The 24570-nt window shown below is 36.2% G+C and overlaps 1 protein-coding gene across 2 annotated transcripts in view; it reads left to right on the plus strand.

Moving 5' to 3' along the window:
- The first annotated feature begins 4813 nt into the window (after window positions 1-4813).
- Window positions 4814-24570, plus strand: part of NECAB3 (N-terminal EF-hand calcium binding protein 3) — a 91117-nt gene continuing 71360 nt past the window's right edge. For both annotated transcript variants that reach the window (XM_026697322.2, XM_087929164.1), the window contains exon 1: window positions 4814-5123. In XM_026697322.2, coding sequence (XP_026553107.2) covers window positions 5007-5123 — 117 coding nt within the window. In that variant the 5' untranslated portion in view covers window positions 4814-5006. The remainder of the gene's footprint in view (window positions 5124-24570) is intronic.

Here is a 24570-nt window from a genome sequence, read left to right on the forward strand (position 1 = left end):
CTTTCCAGAAGATGCAATGCTGGGATCAGCTAAAATAATCCGCAAAAGCCTCAAACTCCCAGGCCTCTGATAAAGGACTTCAGGATCGAGGAAGACACATTTTTATTTATCTAAGTTTTTATTTATCTCTATCTCATCAATATCTACATCTACATCTAATCTCAGGCAAATCCAGATTTATTTTTATTTTAGGAAAATTAAGAGCTCTTCTACTTTGTGCTCCACTAGATAGCATCTTTTTGACTTGTTTTTCTCTGTTTCTTTGATAATGTTAAATTCGGGAAAGGCTGGGTAAGGAGATAGTAGTAGGCTCCCCATAATAAAGAAATCCTCCTAAACGAGACTACAGTACTTTAACTGGTCAGATAGACTTGAAAAATTAAAATGTAAGCTTTCAAAGTTTCTATACATACTTCCATTACATTTAGTCTTTAACGAACAAAAAGAAGGGATGGGACAGGTTGGAGGGAGAGGAGTATAGAATTATTAAGTTTTTAAATAGATATTCTTCTTCACAGTCTCAAGATTTAAAAAAGAGATTAAAGCTATTGATTCCAAGATGAATATTCCAAGTGTTGCTTCCCGAACCATAGAGAAAAGAGAGCATTATACACACTTACTGGTTATCAGTGAAGAGGATGCCTTCTCAAGAGTTCATACAAGGCCATGAGAATGACTATCAGAATATTTATACCCAGGATTGCTGTGGGCATGCAAGACACATTTTTGGAAATGGTTAGCTCTTGCTTTCTTCCAGAGCTGAGAGAAGTGACCGAGTCTAAGTTGCCCAGCTGGTTTTCTGTCTAAGACAGGACTGGAACTCATGATCTCTGGGTTTCTAGTCTGGCCTCTTAACTACTAGATAAAACTGGTTCCTGGAAATAATGGAACTGCTTGAATTCTTATAGACCCAATCCATCCACTTCAGAGAATGTTTACTCTGTGATAATCATGCATGGAAAACTATCACTTTTGCTTCAGTTGTCTGCAAAGAATCTAACCATAATATACCATTGCCATAAAAAATATACATATGGATTTTATCTAAAAGTTTCTTGATAAGGTGAATAAATAAACTATGGAAGAGTAAATCCTAGACATCACTTGTTCCTTTCAGGCAGTTTTGACTCTTTCCAGAATGTCTGGATCTGATTGAACTTATACATGGATACTACCAAAAGAGTGGGAGAGATTTCCTTAAGATCAAGCTTTTTTTTTTGGAGAGCTTCTGCAGCACAGCTCTAGAAACAGTAGATAGTAAGTTCATATTCCTTAAGCTTACAGAACATAGAATTTCACAAAACTTTATGGAATATTCCAAGAGGAAAGACATAATGCAGCATAAATGCAAATCTTAGTGAGAAATTTCAGAATTACTATTTATATAACGTGTGAAGTTAATCTTTGTATTTAAAAATATTTTAAAAGAATATATTGGAACTGCAAGATAGAGAAGATATGGAATACTATACGGTCTGGGAAAAAGGGGTATAATTAGTTAAAAAGTAGAAACAAAAATTAATGTAAATATGTATGTTGACCCAAATGGAAATGTCGATGTCACAGCACTGAGAAGATTGTATATGTTTTTGTTTTTAAATGTGAAAAAGCACAATAAAAATTATTTTTTTAAAAAAAATAAAAATATTTTAAAAGAATAAAGTAACAGAATGCGTGCTTACAACTAAAAATCAGTAATGCCAGATTAATTTAGCTGATTTATTTTTTTAATTTTTAGCTAGTTTAGTTTTTTAAATATTTGAGTATTCAAGCATACAAAAAGATATTAGGTAATACTGTAGAGACCACACTTAAATCTGGTTAGATGCTTCCAGAAATATTGAATATTCCAGTTTTATTGGAATTTGAAAGTAACAGCAGGCCCCCTAGTGGTGAAGTTTTTTTGTTTTTTTTCTACAGTATTGGTTAAATAATCACATTCTCTGATGTCAGTGCATTGCAGCTGTTCAATCAGAAATGTATTTAAAGTTATTTAAATCACTTTCATTACTATAATTTACATCATAAGGAACCTGCTAGAATCTGACTAATTGATGCATTGTAAAAAGATTGGGAGAGAAATGAATGTAATTTGAGTCCAAGTTTGTTGTAGTAGTTAAGGTGCTAGCTTAGAACCAGGTAACTGTGAGTTCTAGTCTCACCTTAGTCATGAATGCTGACTGGGTGACTTTGGGCTAGTCACTCTCTCTCTCATCCCAAGCCACCTCACAGGGCTGTTGGGGAAAAAGAGGATGAGAAAGGAGTATTCTGTATGTTTGCCACCTTGAGTTAAGGTAGAAATTTCTTAAAGGTAACTGTAGCATCACAGAATCATGGAGGTCATATAACTGAGTCCAACCCATGTTTCCATAAGGGAATCAAAATAAAGTAGTTTTTATGCATGGTTATTAAGCCTACACTTTTCAGAGGGCAGCATGCCATCTCACTAGGAACTTAGTTCAACTCTGGAATTGCATTTACAGTTCATTGGAATCAAATCTGCATTCTTGATCACTACTGACTGCTATCCCAATTTTATGTAATAAAATATTTATTCTCAGCTATGAATCTGAAGAAGGAACAAAACTCCTGCTCACTCAGACATGCTATATTTGTTTGATAAATTATTGGCAGTTTCAGCAATGAAGGAATATAAAATCAGTACACTTATCTCACACGCTTAGATGACTGAAAGAATGGACTGTATTTTCAGAATGAATTGTCTCCTAAGAATGAACTTCAAAGCTCACCCAAAAGTAAATGTTTGCTTATAAGGGCAACTTCCTGGCAAACACAGAAGCTCATAGACCCTAAGGTTTTTGCATCTTCACAGGCTATAATTTTTAGGCTGTTTTTCTTCTGGCATTATTGATTAAATGGCCTTATCTCTGCAACAGAAAGTGAAGTTTGACAAATTCTGTGTTAAGTGATACTTACTAACGCTTCAAAGATTGATAGGACTGAGTAAGTAACTGGTTAGATTTGGGACTATTGTCATAATAAAAACAAGGCCTTGATTCAAGAGGGAAATCATCCCCATGAATATCTGAACCCAGTCCATAGACTTGTGGTGACAATATGTTCTAGAACAGGGGTCTCCAACCTTGACAACTTTAAGACTTGTGGACTTCAGCTCCCATGGTCTTAAAGTTGCCAAAGTTGGAGAGCCTTGTTCTAGAGGAACTGTGGAAAAATGTCAATTGTTTATGCAGATTCTTCTCTATACAATAAAAAAAGTCCACCTAGTAAGGCATTTTGTCTTCCTTTCTTTCCATGTTAGGTACAGTTATCCCAGAAGGGCTATACTGTATAATGCAAAATAAAAGGATTTTATACTATTAAGCAGACTTGAAGGACTGTTTTTATCTATAGTACTGATATTGGGAATGTTCCAAGATAGCTTAACCATTTGTGGGTTATCTCCTGAGTAGGAAATCCCTTTCTTATTATTTTTGTGATTGAAATAGGATGTGTGTGTGTATACATGTTACTACTCATAATGCAGTTCTTTTTATTCAGGATAAAAACAACAACAGGAAACAGTAAAAAAAAGATCTAAAACTATAATAAACTACCCTATTCTCCCGGAAATACAACCTACCCTGAAAGTAAGTCCTAACTTGATTTTTACATATATGCCCGATATAAGTCCTACCTCCCAAAATAAGTCCTAATTAAGAACCCGCCCACTCCATAGTGCATGGGTAAAAATTAAGCTAGGGTGGGGATTGGGGGGTGGAGCTGCCCTACTACTTACCTTTGGACACTTGTAGCCAGGCCTCACACACCCCGACACCTGCTTTGCTGGGCCATTTCTTCTGCAGCCAGGAAGGCTTTTCTAAAGGCCTCTGTAGCTAATAACAGATAAATCTGAAGCTCTGTTATCAGCTGCAGAGGTCTTCAGGAAAGCCTTGCCAGTTGTAGAAGAAGTTATTGAAGGCCTCTGACAGCGAAAAGGAGGCTGGGGGCAACGCATGCCAGTGAGGTTAGTTGGTGGATGACATCCCCCGAAAATAAGACCTGGTGCCTTTTTTGGTGGCAAAAATATATATATAAGACAGAGTCTTATTTTGGGGGAAACATGAATAATAAAATTTAAGACATGAGATAGGAGAAAAGAAAAAGATCACCAGATGGATATTAATATTAAACACATGCACACCCCATGGCTCTTCATGGGGTTGGTCAGTTGAAGAGTTCACATAATACTTTGTTAGATAGAAAAGATATATTTAGATTACCTGCATTAGTCCTAGATATGCCCCATTTTCTGTCTCAAGTTTGGCACATTTTGGCCATTAGGACATATTATGCAGCTGCATAAGTTGATCTTTGCACAAATAGCCTTAACAGATATATTAAGAAGTATCTGTTCAGGACATAGTAATTAGCATCATCAAACACAAGTTGGTTGCACATCTGTTATTTCCTCCTTCCCACTTCTTGCCTTTGTTTTCCTTTTGTATGTATGAATCTGTTGGTGCAGCACCCTTAATTTTCTTTCATGCTCAGATTATTCAGTCTTTCCTCTTTTATCTGGTGTATTTATATCTGCTGCATAAATTGTTCTTCTCCTAATCTTTTCTTCTTTGATACTTTTTCAGCTGAGTGGAGTATATGGGCATAGGTCTATTGCAACAAACAGAAGCTCGGCCTGTAAATCCTTACACTAAATCCTCCTCTCTCTAAGGAGGAATCTCTTGCTGAGTCTGCTGCTCCAGAGTGATGATGAGATTCTAAGAGGAAACTTGCCCGTCAGAAACCCTGACCAATCAGAGCAATCTAGGGGAGGGGTTTTAAGCATACACTGAAAGTTGCCTGGAGGCTGGCAAGAGCATCTCTTCGGTGTTCAGTTAGTTGCTGTTTCCAGCTCTTGCACAGCAGCTTCAGCAGCTAACCATCACTGAATCCAGGGCAACCAGTGGGGCAGGCAACTTACTGGAGGGAGAGAGAGATCAGAAAGATCATTGTTGGTGTGAAAGAGTTGGCAAAGCTGTAGTACGAAGATGATGGCATGTACAGAGATGTTGACAATGTGTTTGCTCTCTGCCAAGCATGCTTACCGCATGAAAGCCACAGAGACCCCGGAGCACTATGACAAGGGATTAGCGATTTTTCATGATGTAAGTAGTTGCATAGTGCATGTTTTCTATATTTTGTTCATAGAGTGGTTTTAACTTGTCAACAGTATCTGTATATATATGTATATTTGACCTGTAGTTCTTCTCCCCAGTAATTCCCATTCAAGCTTTTGAAATGTTGTAGCATAGAAATCTGATTTTTTTTTTTAAAAAAGAACTTATTAAGCATCAAGAAAGAAAGCAAACAAAACTGTTACATTTCTGTTTAGAAACTCTCCATTCTATACTTTGGCAGCGAAATGTGCATCTGTATACACAGCACAGAGATTACAAGCCAGGAAAGTCAGACATGGAATATTAGAAAAGGGAGGTAAAAGAATTCAGTTCCCATCTTTATTATAAATATAATCTATGATTTTGAGTAACTGATAGTTGATATAAGGGCTTTCCTTCCTAAAATGGGACTGTGAGTTCATTATGTCTTCTACGTCTGTCCTGAAATAGTTCAGCCCCATTCTTTTGTGCCTCTCATCTTCCTGCAACTAATTTATATTTCTTTCTGATCCTACTTTTAAAACGGAAATTCTAAATAAAAGCAAATTTATTCATTTTCTCATATGCTGTAACCCCGTATTAATAAACATGATTCATAATAGAAAATGGGTGGACCTTGATAGAAAGTCATTCAGGTTTCATTTTTGACAAGTGGGAAAATCCAGATGATCTGTAGAACTCCCAACATCTGCTTGCAATGGACAGGTTGGCTGAAGATGATGAGTTAAAATCCAAAATCCATCAAGGATATCAGGTTTCCACCGGGTATCAGCATTATAGATGATGTACATCCAAAGAAATCATGGCATGACCCCACAGCATAGCCATGTTGCAGCAAAGAATCTTGAAGCATTTTGAAGAATATTACATTTGCCTGGACATAATATAAATATGCACTTGTTACACACCTGGCATAAACTGCAATAGATTGAGATGTATTTTTTTTAACCTAGTTGTTTTTATTCAGCTAAGCGAAATAAACTTTTTTTTTCAGGAGAAAAATTACTATAAAGTTATACAATTATCAGTAGCAAATTGTGTTTGTGATTTGAAGAGTCATTGAATGTACGCAAGGATTAAATCATATGTTATATGAATAAAGGATGAAAAAAGAGACTAGGATTCAGACTGTAACAGAAGTGAGCAATGCAGGGTGTTTAGGGCAAAGGTGCCACTCCATAAAATTTCCTGTCTTCATTTAAGAATAAAACAAATGATTTCATTGTCACTGAAAGAATGTCCTTTCTAAGGGCTGCCATACTAAATTTTAGACCATTTAACTACTTAACAGAGAGAAGGCCTATAAGGTTATGATTTCCAAGATTAGAATTACCTCAACCACTGCAGATAATTAATATCTACATTAAAATTCCTTTCTTTCTAGAAGTTTCTGTCACACAAATCTGTGTTGCTTTGAGGTTTCATCTCAGATGTTGCCCAGTTTTTTTCCTGCCCATTTTATGATCATTTCTGTGAGTTATTTCATCCCTAGAAAGGCAATAAGGACTTTGTAAAGCTTTGCAAATGTTCAAAGTGCTTTATACGAAATAATTGACATGCTGTATTCCTAGTATTTGTAGACCACTCTTTGGTTACAAAAGCTAATCTAGGTTTATAATACCAAGCTAGGGAAAACCTGCAAAGTATGGCTTCTGAATTCTTTAGAAGAATTCTTCTTAACTCCTGTGACGGGCAGACAGATGGACGACCTCTTTTACACAATTTATTTTCAGTATTCCAATAGTTTGGAAAGAATAAAAATGTGCATAATGATAAATGTAAAAACTGAACAACTACAAATCACCAAGTAATAACAACTGTTGTTCTATATGATGCTTTCAAGTGTGAAATACTGTTTGGGAAAATAATGTAATGTGTTTTAGTTATGTGCTCTTTATATCATCATCATTACCATCATTATTGTTGATAAAATTTCTATGCTTGTGTGTGTCCCAGAGTCTGCAAGTTACAAAACTGTAAGATACATACAGAAATAATACAGATAGTCCTCCACTTACAACCAGTCAGGTAATCAAAATTTGGACACATGGCAATTAGCATGTATTTAACTTAATAACTGCAGTAATTCACTTAACTGTGGCAAGAAAGGTCAGAAAGTGTGGCAAAACTTACTTAACCGTCTTGGGTTCAATTGTGGTTGTAAGTTGAGGACTACCTGCAGTTGTCATGTATGATAAAATGAATAATGATATAAAAGACTTTTATGCGGTTAATACATTTGCTCCATAATAGTGTAAGGATGGCCTCTTTTCCTAGCCCAGACATAGAAAAGTTTGCCTGTATTTTACCAAACTTTCTTCCTAGCCTGTTTTATCATTGACTCATTGACTCATGATTGAGTAGACATTTCTGAAAAGACCAACTTTTATTAAAATTTGCATGAATTCATTTACAATTCCATCCAGAATCAGAATTCTTTAATTGTGTGGATGTTTAGCCAAACCTGGTAAAAATTTCACCAGAGAACGTTAATGGGAAAGTATCACAAATTCGATGAGAAGAACATGGTGGCACCCTCCATTTTCTCTTCCTTTAATATGCCAAAATATAACTGTAGATGGGAGTTAACATGTTAAAATAAGAGCTCATTCTTTCATCAGTTAGTGATAATTACTAGTTAGACTCCTGGTGACTTTGCTTAGGGTAAAAAAATATACTTTTTGCTAGGTGTTTAATTTTAAGCTCCTAATAAAATAAGATAGAACATGTAAGCTTTAAAATTCTTCTGCACTCATATTTAAAATAACTACAGTATATGGTGAACACTTGACAAATACATTTGCAGCTAAGTTGTTCAATTTATCACTATATTGTTAAATCATTATGTTTCAAACACTTAAGACATGAATTTTTCTATATATATAAATGTAGGATTGAATTTGATGTATATTTACCTTGGAGTTACTCTTCCTGTATACAACTGGAAATGCTTTCCAAGGGAAAAGATCTATATACGTTTGAGAATTACAAGAATGTATTCTGATTCTGACAGTTCCAAACTTTCGTTAGTACAGTATCTTCCCCACTTGTGGGCACAACGGGGAATTAGTTTTTTTGTGTTTGATTCCATGTATACAGATAATAGCTTAAAGCCTTGTTTCTAACTCCACAAATGCAAAGCTCATAAAATTTGGAGAAGTCAGACATTTTACTCTACTATTGGTTGCATCAATGCAACCAACAGTGAAGAATTACCAATTTTATTTTAGAATCACTCTCTTTTAGAAACTTGTTTACCTTTATAATCGAGAGTTATCATTTGCAAAAATGTTGCTACCCATTGAAGCAAGCTTATCAGATTTTGGTATTTGGAGAAAATTAAATACAGATTTCTCTTTGAAAATGCATAGAATAGTTTCTTTTTTCATATAAATGATTTAAAAGTTGCCTATGACAATGAATATTGGGCAATAGCTATTGGAAATAACTTAAGAAATGGCTCAATTTTTTAAAAAAAATAATTTTAAGGAAGCAGGTAAAATAATAACAATTAGGAGCTATATGTACCTATAGACAAAAGAGGCATCAGTACAATAAGCAACTTAATAGATAATCATTATTTCACCAAGTAGTATCCCATTGCAACAAAATTTAAGTTAAACATTTTAGATGTATAGCAGATAGTCCCTATTGAGAGTTTCACATTCTAGAAATTTCAGGGTTGGAAAATGAGCTTATAATTATACTAGCTGGCTACCCATGCTTTGCGATGAAACTAAGTGATCAGACTAGGTGACTGAAACACATAAGGGTTTCCTTTCCTTTCTCCTTTTCATTCCTCTCTCTCTCTCTCTCTCTCTCTCTCTCTCCCTCCTCTCCCTCCCTCCCTCCCTCCCTCTATCTCTCTCTTTATCTATCTATTCAGCAAAAGTACAATCCTCCAACTGTTGTCCCAACTGATGTGCTTTTTCAGGAGACAACTGGACTTTCTAGTTTTCTTTGAAGATGTTTTGTTTTTCATCCAAGGAGCTTCTTCAGCTCTGACTGGATGGTGGGTAATAAAAATACTACAACCTTTGATGCCAAAGTAGCTTCCTGTTTGGAAGTGTAGTTTGCATCCTTTTAGACAGTTGTTGAGGCAACTTGGAGGTTTGTCTGTGTCCTTGGGGCACCCGAGTGGTGTAAATGGCTGTGGAGTTACTAAGGTAAGGGAATGTGAGGCAACTGGCAGTTGGTACAGAGTTCTTTTCAGGTGGGGAGGGGAAGTAGAACTCCTTAGCATCAGAGCGTATTAATTACTGTATTAAGAAATACTAATGATCTGATGGTCATTTTGAAAAATCCTTCCTTAGTGAGCACCTAGAAGCCAAGAAGAATATACATGCCAAATTTCAAGTTTGTGAGCTTTACAGTTCTGGAAATTCTGTGATGCTGCATGAGTGGTCTTTCACTTTTATATATATAGGTACAAACTTAAATAGAAATAAGTCATCTGAATACATAGACATATTCCTGTGAAATACATTAAATTATCTTACTTGGCTAGAAGCAGAAGTAAAGTTGTGGTTATTAGTAACAGTTGATATAGTAATCACTGTAGCATTTAGGAACAGAAGGCATTTAAATTATTCTATTCTGTTTTATTCTATTCTATTCTATTAAAAAGATTTAAAGGAATTTAAAGATATATGGCATTTAAAAATTAAATTCGTTAATTTAAGTCTTATCTCAAATACAACATTTCAATATCTCAGAGTTATATTTTCTGTGGTACAGAAAGATCTTGCAAAAACATAATATAAATAAGCTAACAGAAAGTTCATGTACAAATTAAAATAACAAACCATTAATTAATAAAATTAACAAAACACAGTGAAATATCAGTGAAGAATAAAGGAATGCTATTGAGTCAAATGGAAACAACTGTTTTTTAAAATGGAAGACAATTTCTAAAGAAAGCTCTTTAAATTATCTATGAGAAAGAATTATCTTCATTGACATAATGGAAGGGCAGCCATGTAAGTCTATGGTGGTTAAAAAAATCTAAAGGAGTCTACCATTTCAGACCAACAAGTGTTATTAAAAGTTTCTTTCTTTTTCTTTTCTTTTTTCTTTTCTTCTCTTTTTCTCTTTTTTCTTTTTCTTTCTTCTTTTTAATGAGCTTCAGTTTACTTAATCAGAAGCAGAGTGGCTAGACCAATGAAGGTTTTAAATTAGGGTGCCTAGAGATGGGCAGGAAAATAGATTAAACATCTTTTTAACTGTTATTATCATAGTGACTATGAGAATGCATTGTACTAGGCCATGATGAGATGTCTTTTGGGTTGGGTCTTTTGGGAGTTTCAGTCCAATACAGTATACCAACAGAAGGTTAGGCTGTTTTATTATCTAAAACTGAAGAGATAATAATGGCTATTGGAGGGATATTGTCTCTTGGATTAGGACTAATTAATCCATTCTCTCCATGGAGATGTTGGTAAGATAACAAGACAATTAATGATAATGGGGTTATACATAGCCCCTTTGTTGAGGCAAAAGTATTAGAGGGATGAAAATTAATAGAATAGCAAAGAGTCTATGATGATCTTAGAGCTTAGGAGCCATGGTGGCACATTGGTTAGAGTGCAGTACTGCAGACTACTGCAGGGTCCTTCTGCTGACTGCCAGCTGCCAGCAATTTGGCAGTTCAAATCTCACCAGATTCAAGGTTGACTCAGCTTTCCAGCCTTCTGGGGTGGATGAAATGAGGACCCAAAATGTTGGGGGAAATATGCTGACTCTTTAAATTTCTTAGATAAATTATTATAAGAGGTGTGCTTCCAAATGTTTTCACTCTCCCACATAGAAGTTATGGAGAAAGGAAATTCACTAGCTCTATATGTGAATTTTCCTTGGAATGGGAAAACTTTGTTTTATGGACAATTTGTTTTTTGGAAAGGTCCAGAAGCTATTTCAGCAGTTACTTATGTTATCCCAAGGAAACTCAAATGTTGCTGAATTCATGTCCATTTCCACAATGTTTTCTTGGCAGTAAGACAGATATAATGTGCTTCCTTCCAGGATTGCTTCTTAATTCTAAGTCTAGTCTACAGCTCTGAAATTTCTTATAGAGATTTTCTAAGTTCAAAACAAGTCCAAACACACTTAATTTTGGGGGGATTTATGGAGATCAGTTAGATGCTACAAACTAGATGAGAATATTCTTCAAAGATGACAGCCTCTCCTAATATAGTTTTATTAAGCTTTTTAAGCTATTTATCAATAGTTAAAATATTATAATATAAAACAGAACCTGTTTGGTCTAATGGTTAAGGCACCAGGCTAGAAAACAGGAGACTGTGAGTTCAGGTTTTGCCTTAGCCAAAGGGTGACCTTGGGCCAGTCGCTGTCTCTGAGCCTTACCGACCTCACAGGGTTGTTGTGGGGGAAAAATATGAAGAGAGAAAAAATATGCGGATATATTCACAATAATAAAGATTATGATTTTTAGTATATTGAACAAATATATTCAAGTAATTTCTTTAAGGAAACAATTTCTATTTTCTTTTAAATTGGAAAGATCAATAAGATATTTTAGAATAACAAGTAAAATGCAAATTAAACACACTGTAGAAATTAGAAATACAAAAGATAAACAGAAGAAAACATTTAAGCCCTGGCTAGAGTTCTTGTGTTTTTAATGTTTTTTTTAAATTTGTTTTGCATGGCTATCATGAGCTGAAAGAAGAATTTGCTAGATAAAGACTGGGTTTGTGCAAGGTGGATGTGGGAACACAAAAGGTTTTTAAATTAAAGTGGAAAAAGATGCTTGAAGACTGTGGAGATTTATTTCCTGTATACAACAATTGGAGGAAAAGAGTCAACAACAGATAAAAAGAGAAAATGCACATACTCCTACTTGACAAGGAAATTGGTCTGAATGCATAGAGAAGCTTCAGAGCCACACATTTCTCTAGAGATAGAAGACATGGTTCAAAAGATTAGTTTTCCTAAGGATCCTGTTCAATCAGCTTTTTGGAACACTATCTGGCTCTGTGCAGTCTGTGAAACTATTAAGGCTTTCATAGAAGGGCATTTTGTGGCATCTTTCTCTGAGAAGGTGGAAGAAAATAGAAAACAGAGCTTTGATCTCTGGGGCATCCACTTCTGTTTGTCTAAGAAGATGGATTTGCCCACAGAGAAAAAGTGGATGATTGTCCAAATTGTTGGACTTGAGTAACTGCAATTATAGAACTCACAGCAAATTGCAGCACAGATTGACTGGCTTCAGTCCACCAAAATAATGCGCTAGAATAATAATTTCAGTGTTGGGAAAACAATATTAGCTGGAAGTACTTAACTAAGTATTCCACTTTTGGATCAAATTAATATATGCTCACTTATACTGAGGAAGATGATCTGGTAGATCAGGACCCTGTCATGCACACATATTCAACCCAAATAAACCATTGGTGAAATCATATTTTCAAATATCTTCCAAAATCAAGATTAAAGGATAATGCTCCTTACACAATGCACAGCTCTTGTCTTTTAGAATACAGAAATCACCTGTACATATTTCTACTTTCCTTTTACAGACTCAGAATGAGGGCAGAATTATTTTTAAACTTAAGTCCAATCATTTATTTGCTTATAGAATGTAACCTTCATAAATTGGGTGCTCTGTGACAGTAAGTTTGGGACTGTATTTTGTTTAAAACATATTGGCCGTATGATCATCTTCTTGCTTTAATGCATGCATCTCTTTTTTTAAAAAATGTGTTCCAAATCACATTCTTAATGTTTTATATAAAAGGCAGGTACAAAGTCCTGATCAAGAATATAATGTAATCTGGGACCTTGTCTTCCACAGAAAGACACTCAAATGTTTATTGGAAATCACAAATTTGGAGCCAAAGTAGCTCATGAGAGCAGATTTTGGAAAGAAATTATTGGGAGGTTGTAGCCCATATAATCTCCACTTTTAATGCTCTTTTTTTAATAAGGCACATGGCTCTTGGGTTACAGCTAATAACTAGCTCTATACCTGTAAGTAGAGGGAAATGCTAAAGGTAGTAGGGTTGAAGCTGGCAGAGGAACAATCCTATGGGGTTTGTAGGAAAAGGGAGCAATAACCATAATGTTTCTGTGCACTCTCTTCCAGGCCAGCATGACTCTACCACAGCCTTTGCTATCAGCTCTCAACTTGAGTTCCCATAGAATAACAGAGTTGGAAGGGACCTTGGAGGTCATCTAACCCCCTGCTCGAGCAGGAGAGTCTATTGACTTTTATCTGTTAAGAATAATCTAGATGGGGGAGAGGTAAAAGAAAAGGAGGCACACATTCATTGAGTAAGTGCCAACTTTAAGGGAACGACCTGTTTGCCCATATTGTACAGCACATGATACAATGGGACATTGGCATGGCAAGTCTAGATGAAGCAGGAGAGGGAAGGGTGGAAAAGTTGACAGGAAGATGAATGCCAGGGCTATCCAATTGCACCAGTGTGCAACAGCTTGACTCAGAACTAGTTAATGAAGCTTGTACAAAGGAAGCACATTACTTTGTTGCAATTAATCAGTCTTCGTGATTATCTTGCTAATTAGCGCTGAACATCTTGCATTTTGGCTAACATCCCCACATAATGCAAATTATGTTTGTTTCTCATGCAGATAGATTCTAGGAAAGTAAACTCTGCTTTTTAGATTAAATGAAGGTGGGGGAAGGTCATACCCAACCTATTGCACACATATAAACATACCAATATACATGTGTGTGTATATGTTTAGGTACATGTGTATACATACACACATACCAGATATGCACATCTCATAATTTTGCTACATGAATTGCTTTATAACAAAAATAGATGTCATTGTTGAAATAAATTTCAATTGCAAGAGTACCTCTACCCAATATCAAATCCAGAGAGCTCCATTAAGATTCTGCAATGAATGAAAACCCTTTGCCTACTACTGTATTTATGAAATTCTTAATGTGGGGCAATCAGTAAATCAGTCCTTTAAAAGACTCTAGTAGAACAATCAGGACGCTAATATTAAAATAGAATTTTCCACTTTTTGCTTACGGATTTATGTTTGATTCTATCTATAGTATTGATAGATACCAAATTTACATTTATTTTATGTATGGTAATGAGATACCACATTTAAAGTATACTGAAATGGAAGAACACAAATAATAGTTATATAGCTGAGTCTGATTTGGAAGAAACATAGCTACTTGTGATGCTCATATTAATTCTTATAAGAGATAAGTAAAGTGGGCTTTTGTATTGCTTCAAAAGTCTGAAAAGCCAGTTTGGTTACAGAAGAAAAACAATGTCAGTATTATTGTAGCAATTATTGATTCAAATAGTATTATTTAGATACATGGCACTTACCTTAAAATAATACTTGCACAGAAAAATAAATCATACATTTTCTGCGTACCAGCTTAATGTGTCATTTGCATTCTTCTCCTGCAAACAGACCTTGTGAAATAGGAATTCTGATATGTTCTTAAGAAGCACAAGACAATTTTTAGATAATGATTTAAAAATGATTGATAATTTTAAAACGGGCCCACCTGCCCTCATGCGCAAAAGCAGACAAACAAAAGAAAGAAAAAATAAAGATAACTTGCATTGATAGAAAACAACTCACTAGCAGAAAGGGTGGTGGAGGTGTTGAACATAACCTATAACATATTCTTAAAATTTTAACTGTGCCCACCAGCACAAAAATGTTGGAAACACATGCTGTTAGCCATGAAAAGATTCACACAAAAGAATTAATCTCACAACTGTTGTTTTGCTAAGCTATTTAAAAGTCCAAAGAACCATAATTTTCCCCCCCAGAAAGGCCCTGGAAATCAGGGCCAGAGCAAGCCATTTTCTTTGTTAAGATAGAGGAGCAAAAGAAACTTCTCACCGATCTAAGGCAAGCTGCTCTGTAGCCGAAGTCAGCCAACATATTGAGGGCATTGCAAGGAAAATCTCATAGAAGAAATCACAAAAATTAATAATCATTTGACTTCTCAAAATATCCAAATCAATTACGTGAGACAGATACCTCACTCTACCAAAGGTTCAGCCAGTCTTGCTGAGAAATAAGTAAGCTCTTGTTGCACATGTTTAATGTGACTAGGACATTATGACCTGGTAAAGAAATGGGGCTAGCATACCTCAATTTTCAAGAACTTCCAGATGCAGAACTATTCTCATTACATTAAATACCGGAAGATTTCAGATTATTGGAAGTGACTTGATTTTGAACTGTATTCAAGACATCTAGTTGTGGTTATGCAGTATGGACATCTTTTTTAAAAAAACAGTAAAATTTAAGGAGATTGAAAATTCAGAACTTTTAGAAGAAACAAATCTTTAGAAGCCCCTTCCAGATTGGCCTTTATCGACCCATTTTTTGCCTAAAATATCATCTAAATTAATCTGTAGTTTTATCAATACCGCCATGGCCCTCTTTTCTTCTCTGCTTCACTCAGACACAAATTCAAACAACTTCTAGATTTTACTATCCTTCAGATATTTTTTTAGGACAGAGACCTAAGATGCTTCCATATATCAAGTCAATGCTGATCTCTTTATCCTGGCCCTGTCAAGTGACTGTTGGTGACTATCAAAGATTTCAGCTGCATTTTGCAGCTGTATCTGGAGATGCCAGAGACTAAACATCGAACATTTGACACTGAAAACATATACTCTACCAGTGAACTACACGACAGATTTCACAGAATAACAGAGTTGGAAGGGTACTTGGAGATCTTCTAGTTCAACCCTCTACTCTAGCAGGAAATCCTATACCATTTCATACAAAATAGTTGTCCAATCTCTTCTTAAAATTCTCCAGTGTTGTGGCACCCACAACTTCTGAAGGCAAATCATTCCACTGATTAATTATTCTAACTATCAGAAAATTTCTCCTTAGTTCTAGGTTGCTTCTCTCCTAGATTAATTTCCATCCATTGCTTCTTGTCCCCCCACTTCTTTATTGCTGCCCCTTAGATATTGGAACACTATTATCATGTCACCCCAGTCCTTCTTTTCATTAATGTTAATAATTAAAAAATGATTCTTTTTATTCATCACTTGACAAATCAACAATAGGGCCAGCAGAATGTTTCTTATTTTTAAGGTCAGCAGAGAAGATTTATATAGAAGAAACTCATATACACACTTGCACACGGACAGACTTCTTCATCTATAAAGTGGTGAAATGTGCCAGTGTTACTTTTTCTCTTTGCAAATTCTTGAACCTATGTGACCTGGCTATTCCTATGGCAACTTCTACTCTTTCCCGTAACTGTGAATATGAGGCTTACTGTGCCTGGAAGGACGTATTTGTTATCTCTAGATGTATTTTGTTTCTTTGCAAAGAACTATGAACATTGCAAAAGAAAACAGGCTTATAGCAGGCAGCAGGTGTTATTGCTAAGCAGCAGGAAGTTAGAGGAGGTAGTAGGGTTACCAGGGGATAAAGGAACTGGCAGACCTGTTCTATCCGATGTTTCTGTTCCTATTATTACCAGAATATAAAATGCATTCTGATCTTTATGTAATGAATGGGGGCAAGTTGGGGACAGGTAAATCAGATGTTACAAGAGACTGTTCTATACAGGAGTTACTTGCTTTTACAGTTTCATCTTCTGCTCTTAAAATTTACTATCGGGAAAAAAAAATCAGAAGTCAGAACATACTGTTCTTCAGAACAATGAGACATGGTTAATTTAATCTGGTAGTTTGATGCTGTGTTTTGATAATAAAAAAAACTGTATACTATTATACAATGAACACATTCTATTTAGCAATTGAATTATGCAGGATTCAGAGGCTTTTCTATTAAAGGGCACAAAAATTGAACGACAGTATAAATAGACATCATAGGAAATGGAAACCTACTAGGAATGGGAGAAGAGAGTGGAAGCCTATTTTTGTTTTATGGGAACCAGAATATGGAGACAGTTATAGAAGTCCAAATTATAGGGTGGAGATCATTATCATAGTGCCAATGAATCTTATAACATCTGTGACACTTAAGATGGTCTCTATGAATCCTAAAATATAAAGTGTAGTTTTAATTAAAAATATTAAAAATCCAAAATAAGAATTGCAACATTACATGAGAATTCAGTATTTACACAGGAGAGCCAGAGCCATTTCAGCTAAGAATGAAATGAAATAACTCCAGATTTTAGCAATCTGACTTCATCATAAATTGGCCTGTTGTTTGAATTTGATAGATTCACAACACAGGCCAATTTATTATTAGTTTCCAAGCTGGTTGTATGTCTTATTTTCCCATGATACTTGCCTTATCAACATTACTCAATTTGGGTATTAGCTGGGTCATTAATGGAATACATAAAGCAAAGCCTGCTTCAAATTAAGTTCACTATCCTAGTAACAGCTCAGACGTGCTGTGTGGTTGCCTTCTGGGATGTTGTTGAGATTTCTCACTTTAATCTAGAACTCTTGCTCTCCCTGGAGTTTTCCCATCCAAGTGTTAAACAGATTTTTAAAAATTGTAGAGGATAAACTGTTTTTTGTTTTACTGGTGCAGATGGAACATAAATACTAAAAGCATTCAATTGGTGAGGAAATGAGGAACATGTAGGAGTGTAAGTTTTCTGATTTCGTATTCTGATTTCATATTTTACCCTCTTTTTCATGGATGAGGTTCACACATAGTTTTAAGCAATCCTATGAGATCTCAGGGTCTTGCTCCTGAGAATCATACAATTTTGTGTAAGAATGCTGAAATTTCTCAAGCCGTCACTTTAAATCTGGGGCAGGAACGTAAGAGGAACAATGTTTGGGTGTATGATTTTGCATGGAATTGATATTCTAATCATTGTTACATTGTAAGGTCAGCTTAGATGTCATGGACTTTGCTTTGAAGTTCTGAACATCTTGAATTTAAAAAGATATTAGCATTTCCATTAGAATGAATACACTGCCACTTTCTCTTAAAGCTTTTAGGTTTTCCTGAAGTGTTTCTAACTTCAGGCAGAAATTTATAACTGAAAATAATAATGCAAATAAATATCTTTCAGAGATAGAGAATGGAGCTGCACTGTTGAAGTTTGGGTGGACTGAATGACTGGAAAAAAATATTATATAGAGTCATTTTGAGCTTATTCTATGATTGAGTTAGAGAAGCAGAAAAATTGGCATTATGAATCTGATACAAGAATCTGGCTTTCTGAAGATTTTGTTCAAGTAAAATGGGTTTTATCGTTAAGGCAAGACCTTGGGGCTGAGAAGAGAACCAAGTAGAGCTTCAAAACCTTTGACCAATGTTTTTGCCTTCATTCCCTATCCAGAATCATCTGTCGCAGATGGACAGATTTAGGAAAACTAATGAGTATAGAAACAAATCTCTGTCTGAGAAGCCGTCTGATATTATTCATGTAATTTTCATCTAACATGCCCAAACCTTAGGGAAAAATGTTATTTATATTTGTTTCATTTTGGAGACCAATAAATTAGGTTGGCAGTTTATTTCATGTACACTGATCTTGGACATTTCTAGGTAGCTTTATGTTTTTTGCAAGCAACTTTTCTCATTTATTTTTCTTTGTCCTTGCCTTGATTTCTGTGAATATAAATGAATTATATTTAAGATATAAAGATGGATTTTAGGAGACTTGGTACTTTGGTTACCAAGTCTTTGGTTAGGAATTAAAAAGTCTGTGGAGGAAGAGGATATCCATGAAATTGACAACAGGATCAGTCTCAGTGGTGCCTCATGAACAGATTTAGCTATTTAGTTAAGATGATCTTTTTTTTAAATTGATGGTGATACTATGAAAGTAATACTGCCCTTTGAATAAGTTATCACTATAAATGAATCTTTCCAAAAATGAAAATTTAATTTTACTTATTGTCTTACACTGCTATAATATCCTCTTACATATATGTGACAGAAATCAATCAATTTCTCAACTTAACAACTTTCAAAGTACCGTAATACTTTTCAGGAGATAGGAATGGTTAACTGGATAGCTAGATGGACAGGCAACCAGACAGACAAACAGTTGATAGAAAATAGGTAGGTAGGTAGGTAGGTAGGTAATAGATAAATAGATAGATAGATAGATAGATAGATAGATAGATAGATAGATAGATAGATAGATAGATAGATAGATAGATAGATGGATGGATGGATGGATGGATAGATAGATAGATAGATAGATAGATAGATAGATAGATAGATAGATAGATAGATAGATAGCATCATGCCCCTGTCAGAATCTGATTCTGAGGGGGAGGCCAAGCAGGGAGTGGGAGTGTGGCTATGGAAGAAACTGGGGAAGGGCACAGTCCGGCTGGGCAGAGCAGGGGAGAGGTAGAACAAGGCAGAGGGAATTCAGAGGAAGACACAGGCCCACCCCCTCTTCATCCTAGGGCATGCAGGGAGGAATGGAGAAGGGAGCAATGTGAGTTGCATGGCTTACTGGGGAGGAAAGGGCCCTAATTCCCTTCATTAGCTGTAGCTGGGAACAGTGTTTAAAAAGGGAGTTTGCACACAGCAACTTATTGGAAACAAATCATGTATTATCTTTTTTTGTCAAAGTTTATCTGGGTTCCTGGTGTCTTCCCAACTTGTGTGTTTTGCTGGCCTTTGAAGTCTGCAATTATCCTGCCCTGTCCAGTTAATTGCTACAGGGTGGATTTTTATTTACAGTTTATATGTACTTTGTTTTTGGACTGAATTTCCTCCACTTAAAGACTGTTGTTGGGAGAGTTTAAAATCCAGCTGAAGATAACTCGACATTGGGGGCAAAGTTGGAGGTATTAAAGGGACTTTTCTTATTTATGTGACTGTGTTGCTTTTGTGCCACGCCCCGGGTCATCACAGATAGATAGATATGCCACTTTGTACTTCATGTTCCTAAGATCCCAGCCCCACCCCTCCCCAATCTCAGGATGCAGCATATAGAGTCTGTCTTGCTGGCAAGTTCAGGCTAGGAACCAAGAGTCATGCTGGGTTGAAGCTGACTCATCCTGTGTTATCTGAAGCAATAATTCTGCCTTTTGAGCCACTCTAGTGGTGATGAAAGTTCTTGAATGAAATCCTGTTCATCATCACAGAGATGTGTTGGCTCCATGGGGAAGGAGAGAATGGATAGAGGCCAAGAGAAGACTAAACAAAAATCACTTTTGCAGGCATGTCAAGCTGTCCTCCTTAACCCATGAGCGAAAGTTTAGCCCTGGGATAACACAGACATTCTAAAATATAGCAGCGAATTAAAATAATATCATCTGCTAAAACATCTATTCGGGCTCAGGCAATGGCAACAACAAAAGTGCTTTTTAAATGCAGCAGCAGCAGTAAAAGAAGTCCTGCTTCTGCTTTTCTGTTGTTCCAAATTGTTCATATCAATTCTTCCTTCCTGCAGTTCTCGAAGTGTGTTTTTAAGCAGACTCACAATGTGAAATCCTGATAGGTCAAAACAGATTGCAGAAAATGTTGGAGTAGAAAAATATCCATCAGGGAACACAGTTCAGTGTTCTCCTTGCCACTTCTCTCCTCAAATATACTGTTTTTTAAAAAAAGAAAGCAGGAACCCAATGGTGGAGCCTTCAGCATGCAGAAGGTTGCAAATTTAATCCCTGCTACTTTCAGTATGGCTGAGAAGAAACCCTGCCTTAATACTTGAAAAACTGTTGCTAGTCAGTCTCAAGCAAAATTGTATCGACTAGCTATTTTACTGCAAAGCAACTTAGAAGTAGAATACCAGAGTTGGAAGGGACCTTGGAGGTCTTCTAGTCCAACACCCTGCCTAGGCAGGAAACCCTACACCACTCCAGACAAATGGTTACCCAACATCTTTTTTAAAAATTTCCAGTGTTGGAGCATTCACAACTTCTGGAGGCAAAATGTTCCACTGATTAATTGTTCTAACTGTCAGGAAATTTCTCCCTAGTTCTAAGTTGCTTCTCTCCTTGATTAGTTTCCACCCATTGCTTCTTGTGCTGCCCTCAGGTGCTTTGGAGAATAACTTGACTCCCTCTTCTTTGTGGCAACCCTTGAGATATTGGAACACTGCTACTATGTCTCCCCTAGTCCTTCTTTTCATTAAACTAGACATACCCAGTTCCTGCAACTGTTCTTCATATGTTTTATCCTCCAGTCCCCTAATAATCTTTGTTACTCTTCTCTGCACTCTTTCTAGAGTCTCAATATATTTTTACATCATGGTGACAAAAAGTGGATGCAGTATTCCAAGTGTGACCTTACCAAGGCATTATAAAGTGGTATTAACACTTCACATGATCTTGATTCTATCCCTCTGTTTATGCAGTCTAGAACTGGCTTTTTTGTGTTGGCTTTTTTGGCAACTGCTGCCCACTGCTGGCTCATATTTAAATGGTTGTCCACTAGGACTCCAAGATCTTTCTCACAGTTACTACTATTGAGCAAGGCACCACATATACTGTACCTGTGCATTTGATATTGGAACACTGTTATCATGTTTCCCATAGTCCTTCTTTTCATTAAACCAGACATAAACTTCTTATATTTGTTCTGTTCCTTTGAGAACATCCGTTTTGTAGAGACTTCCACCGGTGAGGGCCTGGTGAAGAAAATAATTGCTTTGTTCCTCATAATGTAACAAAGCAAGAATAAATATTTTATCTTGAATTATTTTAGGAGGAAAGGTCATCTTGATGTGATGAAGCAAAAGCCTATCATCTAGTTAAGCTAATTCTTTTCTTCTTTATTAAGCCTGATGGGCTCTTATTACTAATGAACAGAAGAAATTCTAGGAAAAATTAGGAATTGTCTCAACCTCTTATGTAACTCATTATGAAAAAATTAAAATGGAACCAGCACTAGTGAATCCATTTGACAGAAATTGATTTAAATTTGCTGGAGTCATCATTATTGGCTTCATTTCCTACAATCTGTATTTCCCTGCTCTTAGAATCATGGACAGTGCTCCATCTAAACCAGGAGTGATCAATATAACTACTTTGACTCATGAATTTCTATCTTTTAGACCCGCTACCCTCTGCTGATAAAATTCAGTGGACAATCGCTAAAAATTGACAGAACCGTTTGTTAACCTTTGTGGATGGAAAATTGGTAGGCTCACCATTTACAAAGAAAGAAAGCCATATTTCTGTTTTCCCAAATCCCAGAAAAAAGTAGAAAAACCTGGCTCGGATCATGTTCTTGATAAAAGCTCTGTCATTTTATATCATTATTTCTTCCACGTTACCCTTGTTCCCCCAAGCAATCACCAAATGATGGGCTACCCCTGATTTAGCCCAGCAACATATATACATTTTGATATGAATTTTCCAATGTTTCAGGCAAAAACAAAACCCTCTTCCAATCCTCTCTGGAATTTTAAAGTGGAATCTTTGGTAGGTAAATGCATTCTATGCTGAATGGGGGTCATCCCCCCCATTTCACCCCGTATGTAAATTTTAGCCTTCAACATGCAAGCTCAACTGTCCATTTACTTTTATATATACTGTCTTCAGCTCATTATATTTACAATTATGTGCTAATAAAGAAATGTTTTCAGTATTGCAGTGAGGAGAGGAATCTGTAGCCATATATTACTAAAACAATATGTGTGCTTGTTTATAATCTTCAGTTGGGCAAAGCGGTGTGTTATGGGAAAATTTTGAACCAAGATACTTCAAATGGACTAACTTACAGCGAGAATGAAATTTGAAGAAGTTGTAGTTGTATCAGTACCACCACATAGCTGTGACCAGCTACAGTCACGTAATTGTCATTCCCAATTGTCCCTGAGACCTAAGCAGAAATAAGTCAATGGGGAAGCTGGCAGGAAATGTACATTTATTTGTGGTTGCTGCTGCTCTCTGCCAGCTTCCCATAAGCTAAGTCTTGGTTTATGGGAAGCTGGCAGGGGGCATTGGCAATGGGAAAGCTGGTAGAGAAAGTTGCAAATTGCTCAAGTAATCCTCCCCTACTCGTGCAACACTTCCCAACCCCTCTGCTCCCATCCTGTACAGCCACTCATGCACTCTTCCTGGTCTGCGCTGCATCTGCACATAATCAATCCAGCACCTTTTGCACACTTTCTTCTCTAACTCTACAGCACTCTCATGCCTCAAGGTGCACCCCATTCTCGATTCATGCTGCATCAATGCATGGCTCCATTAACCTGTGCAGCACCTCTCACGCACCCCAATGCACCCTTCCCAACCTGGGCAGCACCTCTATGTACCCTCCTTTCCCGACCTGTGTGGCTCCATTATTAATAAAGCTGTTGTGATGCCCTCCCCCCATCCATCAAAAATAAGATTGTTAGCTATTTCCTAGACATGAAATCAACAAACGTCTCTCTCAAGGTGAATCTTCTTGATTAAGTATGGATAAATGATATGGCCAAAGAGGCTCCAGCCCTTCCCCTTATGGAGATCATGTTTTAAATCTTTTAAAATCCAAATTGGAAACTGGAGACTGGAGTCAGAAAAGGCGCTAACATGATATTGTTTCTGATCTTCTAATTAAAGATTAGAACACTGCAAGAAACAGGAAGATCTAGATTTGTGGGATAGGATGGTTGAGACCTCCCACCCTTACTTTTCACCCTATAGGTTCAACCCTGCCATTGCAGAAATTCAGAAAATTGTTTGGCCAAAGATAAATGCACTTTAGCTGCACTGAACAAATTAAATTGCAAAGCTCTTGTACACCATTGGGAAAAGTCGCATTTCCATTCTTACCAGTAGCATTATGGCTGGTGCTTGCTAGCTAGTAGTGTGTGTGTGTGAGAGTGATTTTTCTCTCGTGCACTCTTTCTTTCTCTTCCTCTCTCTCTTCCTCTCCCTCTCTCTCTCCACCTCCATTCTCATCCCTATCTCAGTCAACCATGTTTATCTTACAAAATCCTAGAAGAGGGGGGATATATATAGCAAAGAAATCAGAGATTATTCTGGCTTCATTCCATATACATTTTTTATTTATATTGCTTTAGTGTTTAACAAAAACTTTCCATGCCAATTTCCTCCTTCTTCAAATTCTTTAAACACGGAATGGCAGGTCATGGAGGTGACTATGCAGACTTTCACATAATTGTGAATATTGGTAAATAATTTTTGCTTTTTCTTCATGTCATTTGTATTTAAATTTAAACTAGAAAATTAAAAAGTCCCCAAAATGTAACTTAATTTTTATGAGAAAGATTTGTGGCTCTATGCAGTGAGAATAATTTTTAAGAAATGTTCTCCAAAAACTTGATTCTTAGCAGATATTGCCACTCTCTACAAATGCTCAATTGTTTAGCTGGGGGGCTAATACTGATTCTTAAAGGGAGGATTTCAGCTGTCACTTACTGGCCTATTTAGTAATCCATTCTTACACATCAATTCTTGTGGAGATAACTATTATTAAGTAGACTTTGTTCTAAGGGAGGTAGTAGAATGGCAAGTTATAATTTTCTAGTCAGAATTTATGCCTATATTAAGAAATGCAATGACAGCTTCCT

The sequence above is a fragment of the Pseudonaja textilis genome, chromosome 3, assembly GCF_049901715.1.
Source record: "Pseudonaja textilis isolate UNSWEBS1 chromosome 3, rPseTex1.2, whole genome shotgun sequence".
In the NCBI taxonomy this organism is placed as follows: Eukaryota; Metazoa; Chordata; class Lepidosauria; order Squamata; family Elapidae; genus Pseudonaja; species Pseudonaja textilis.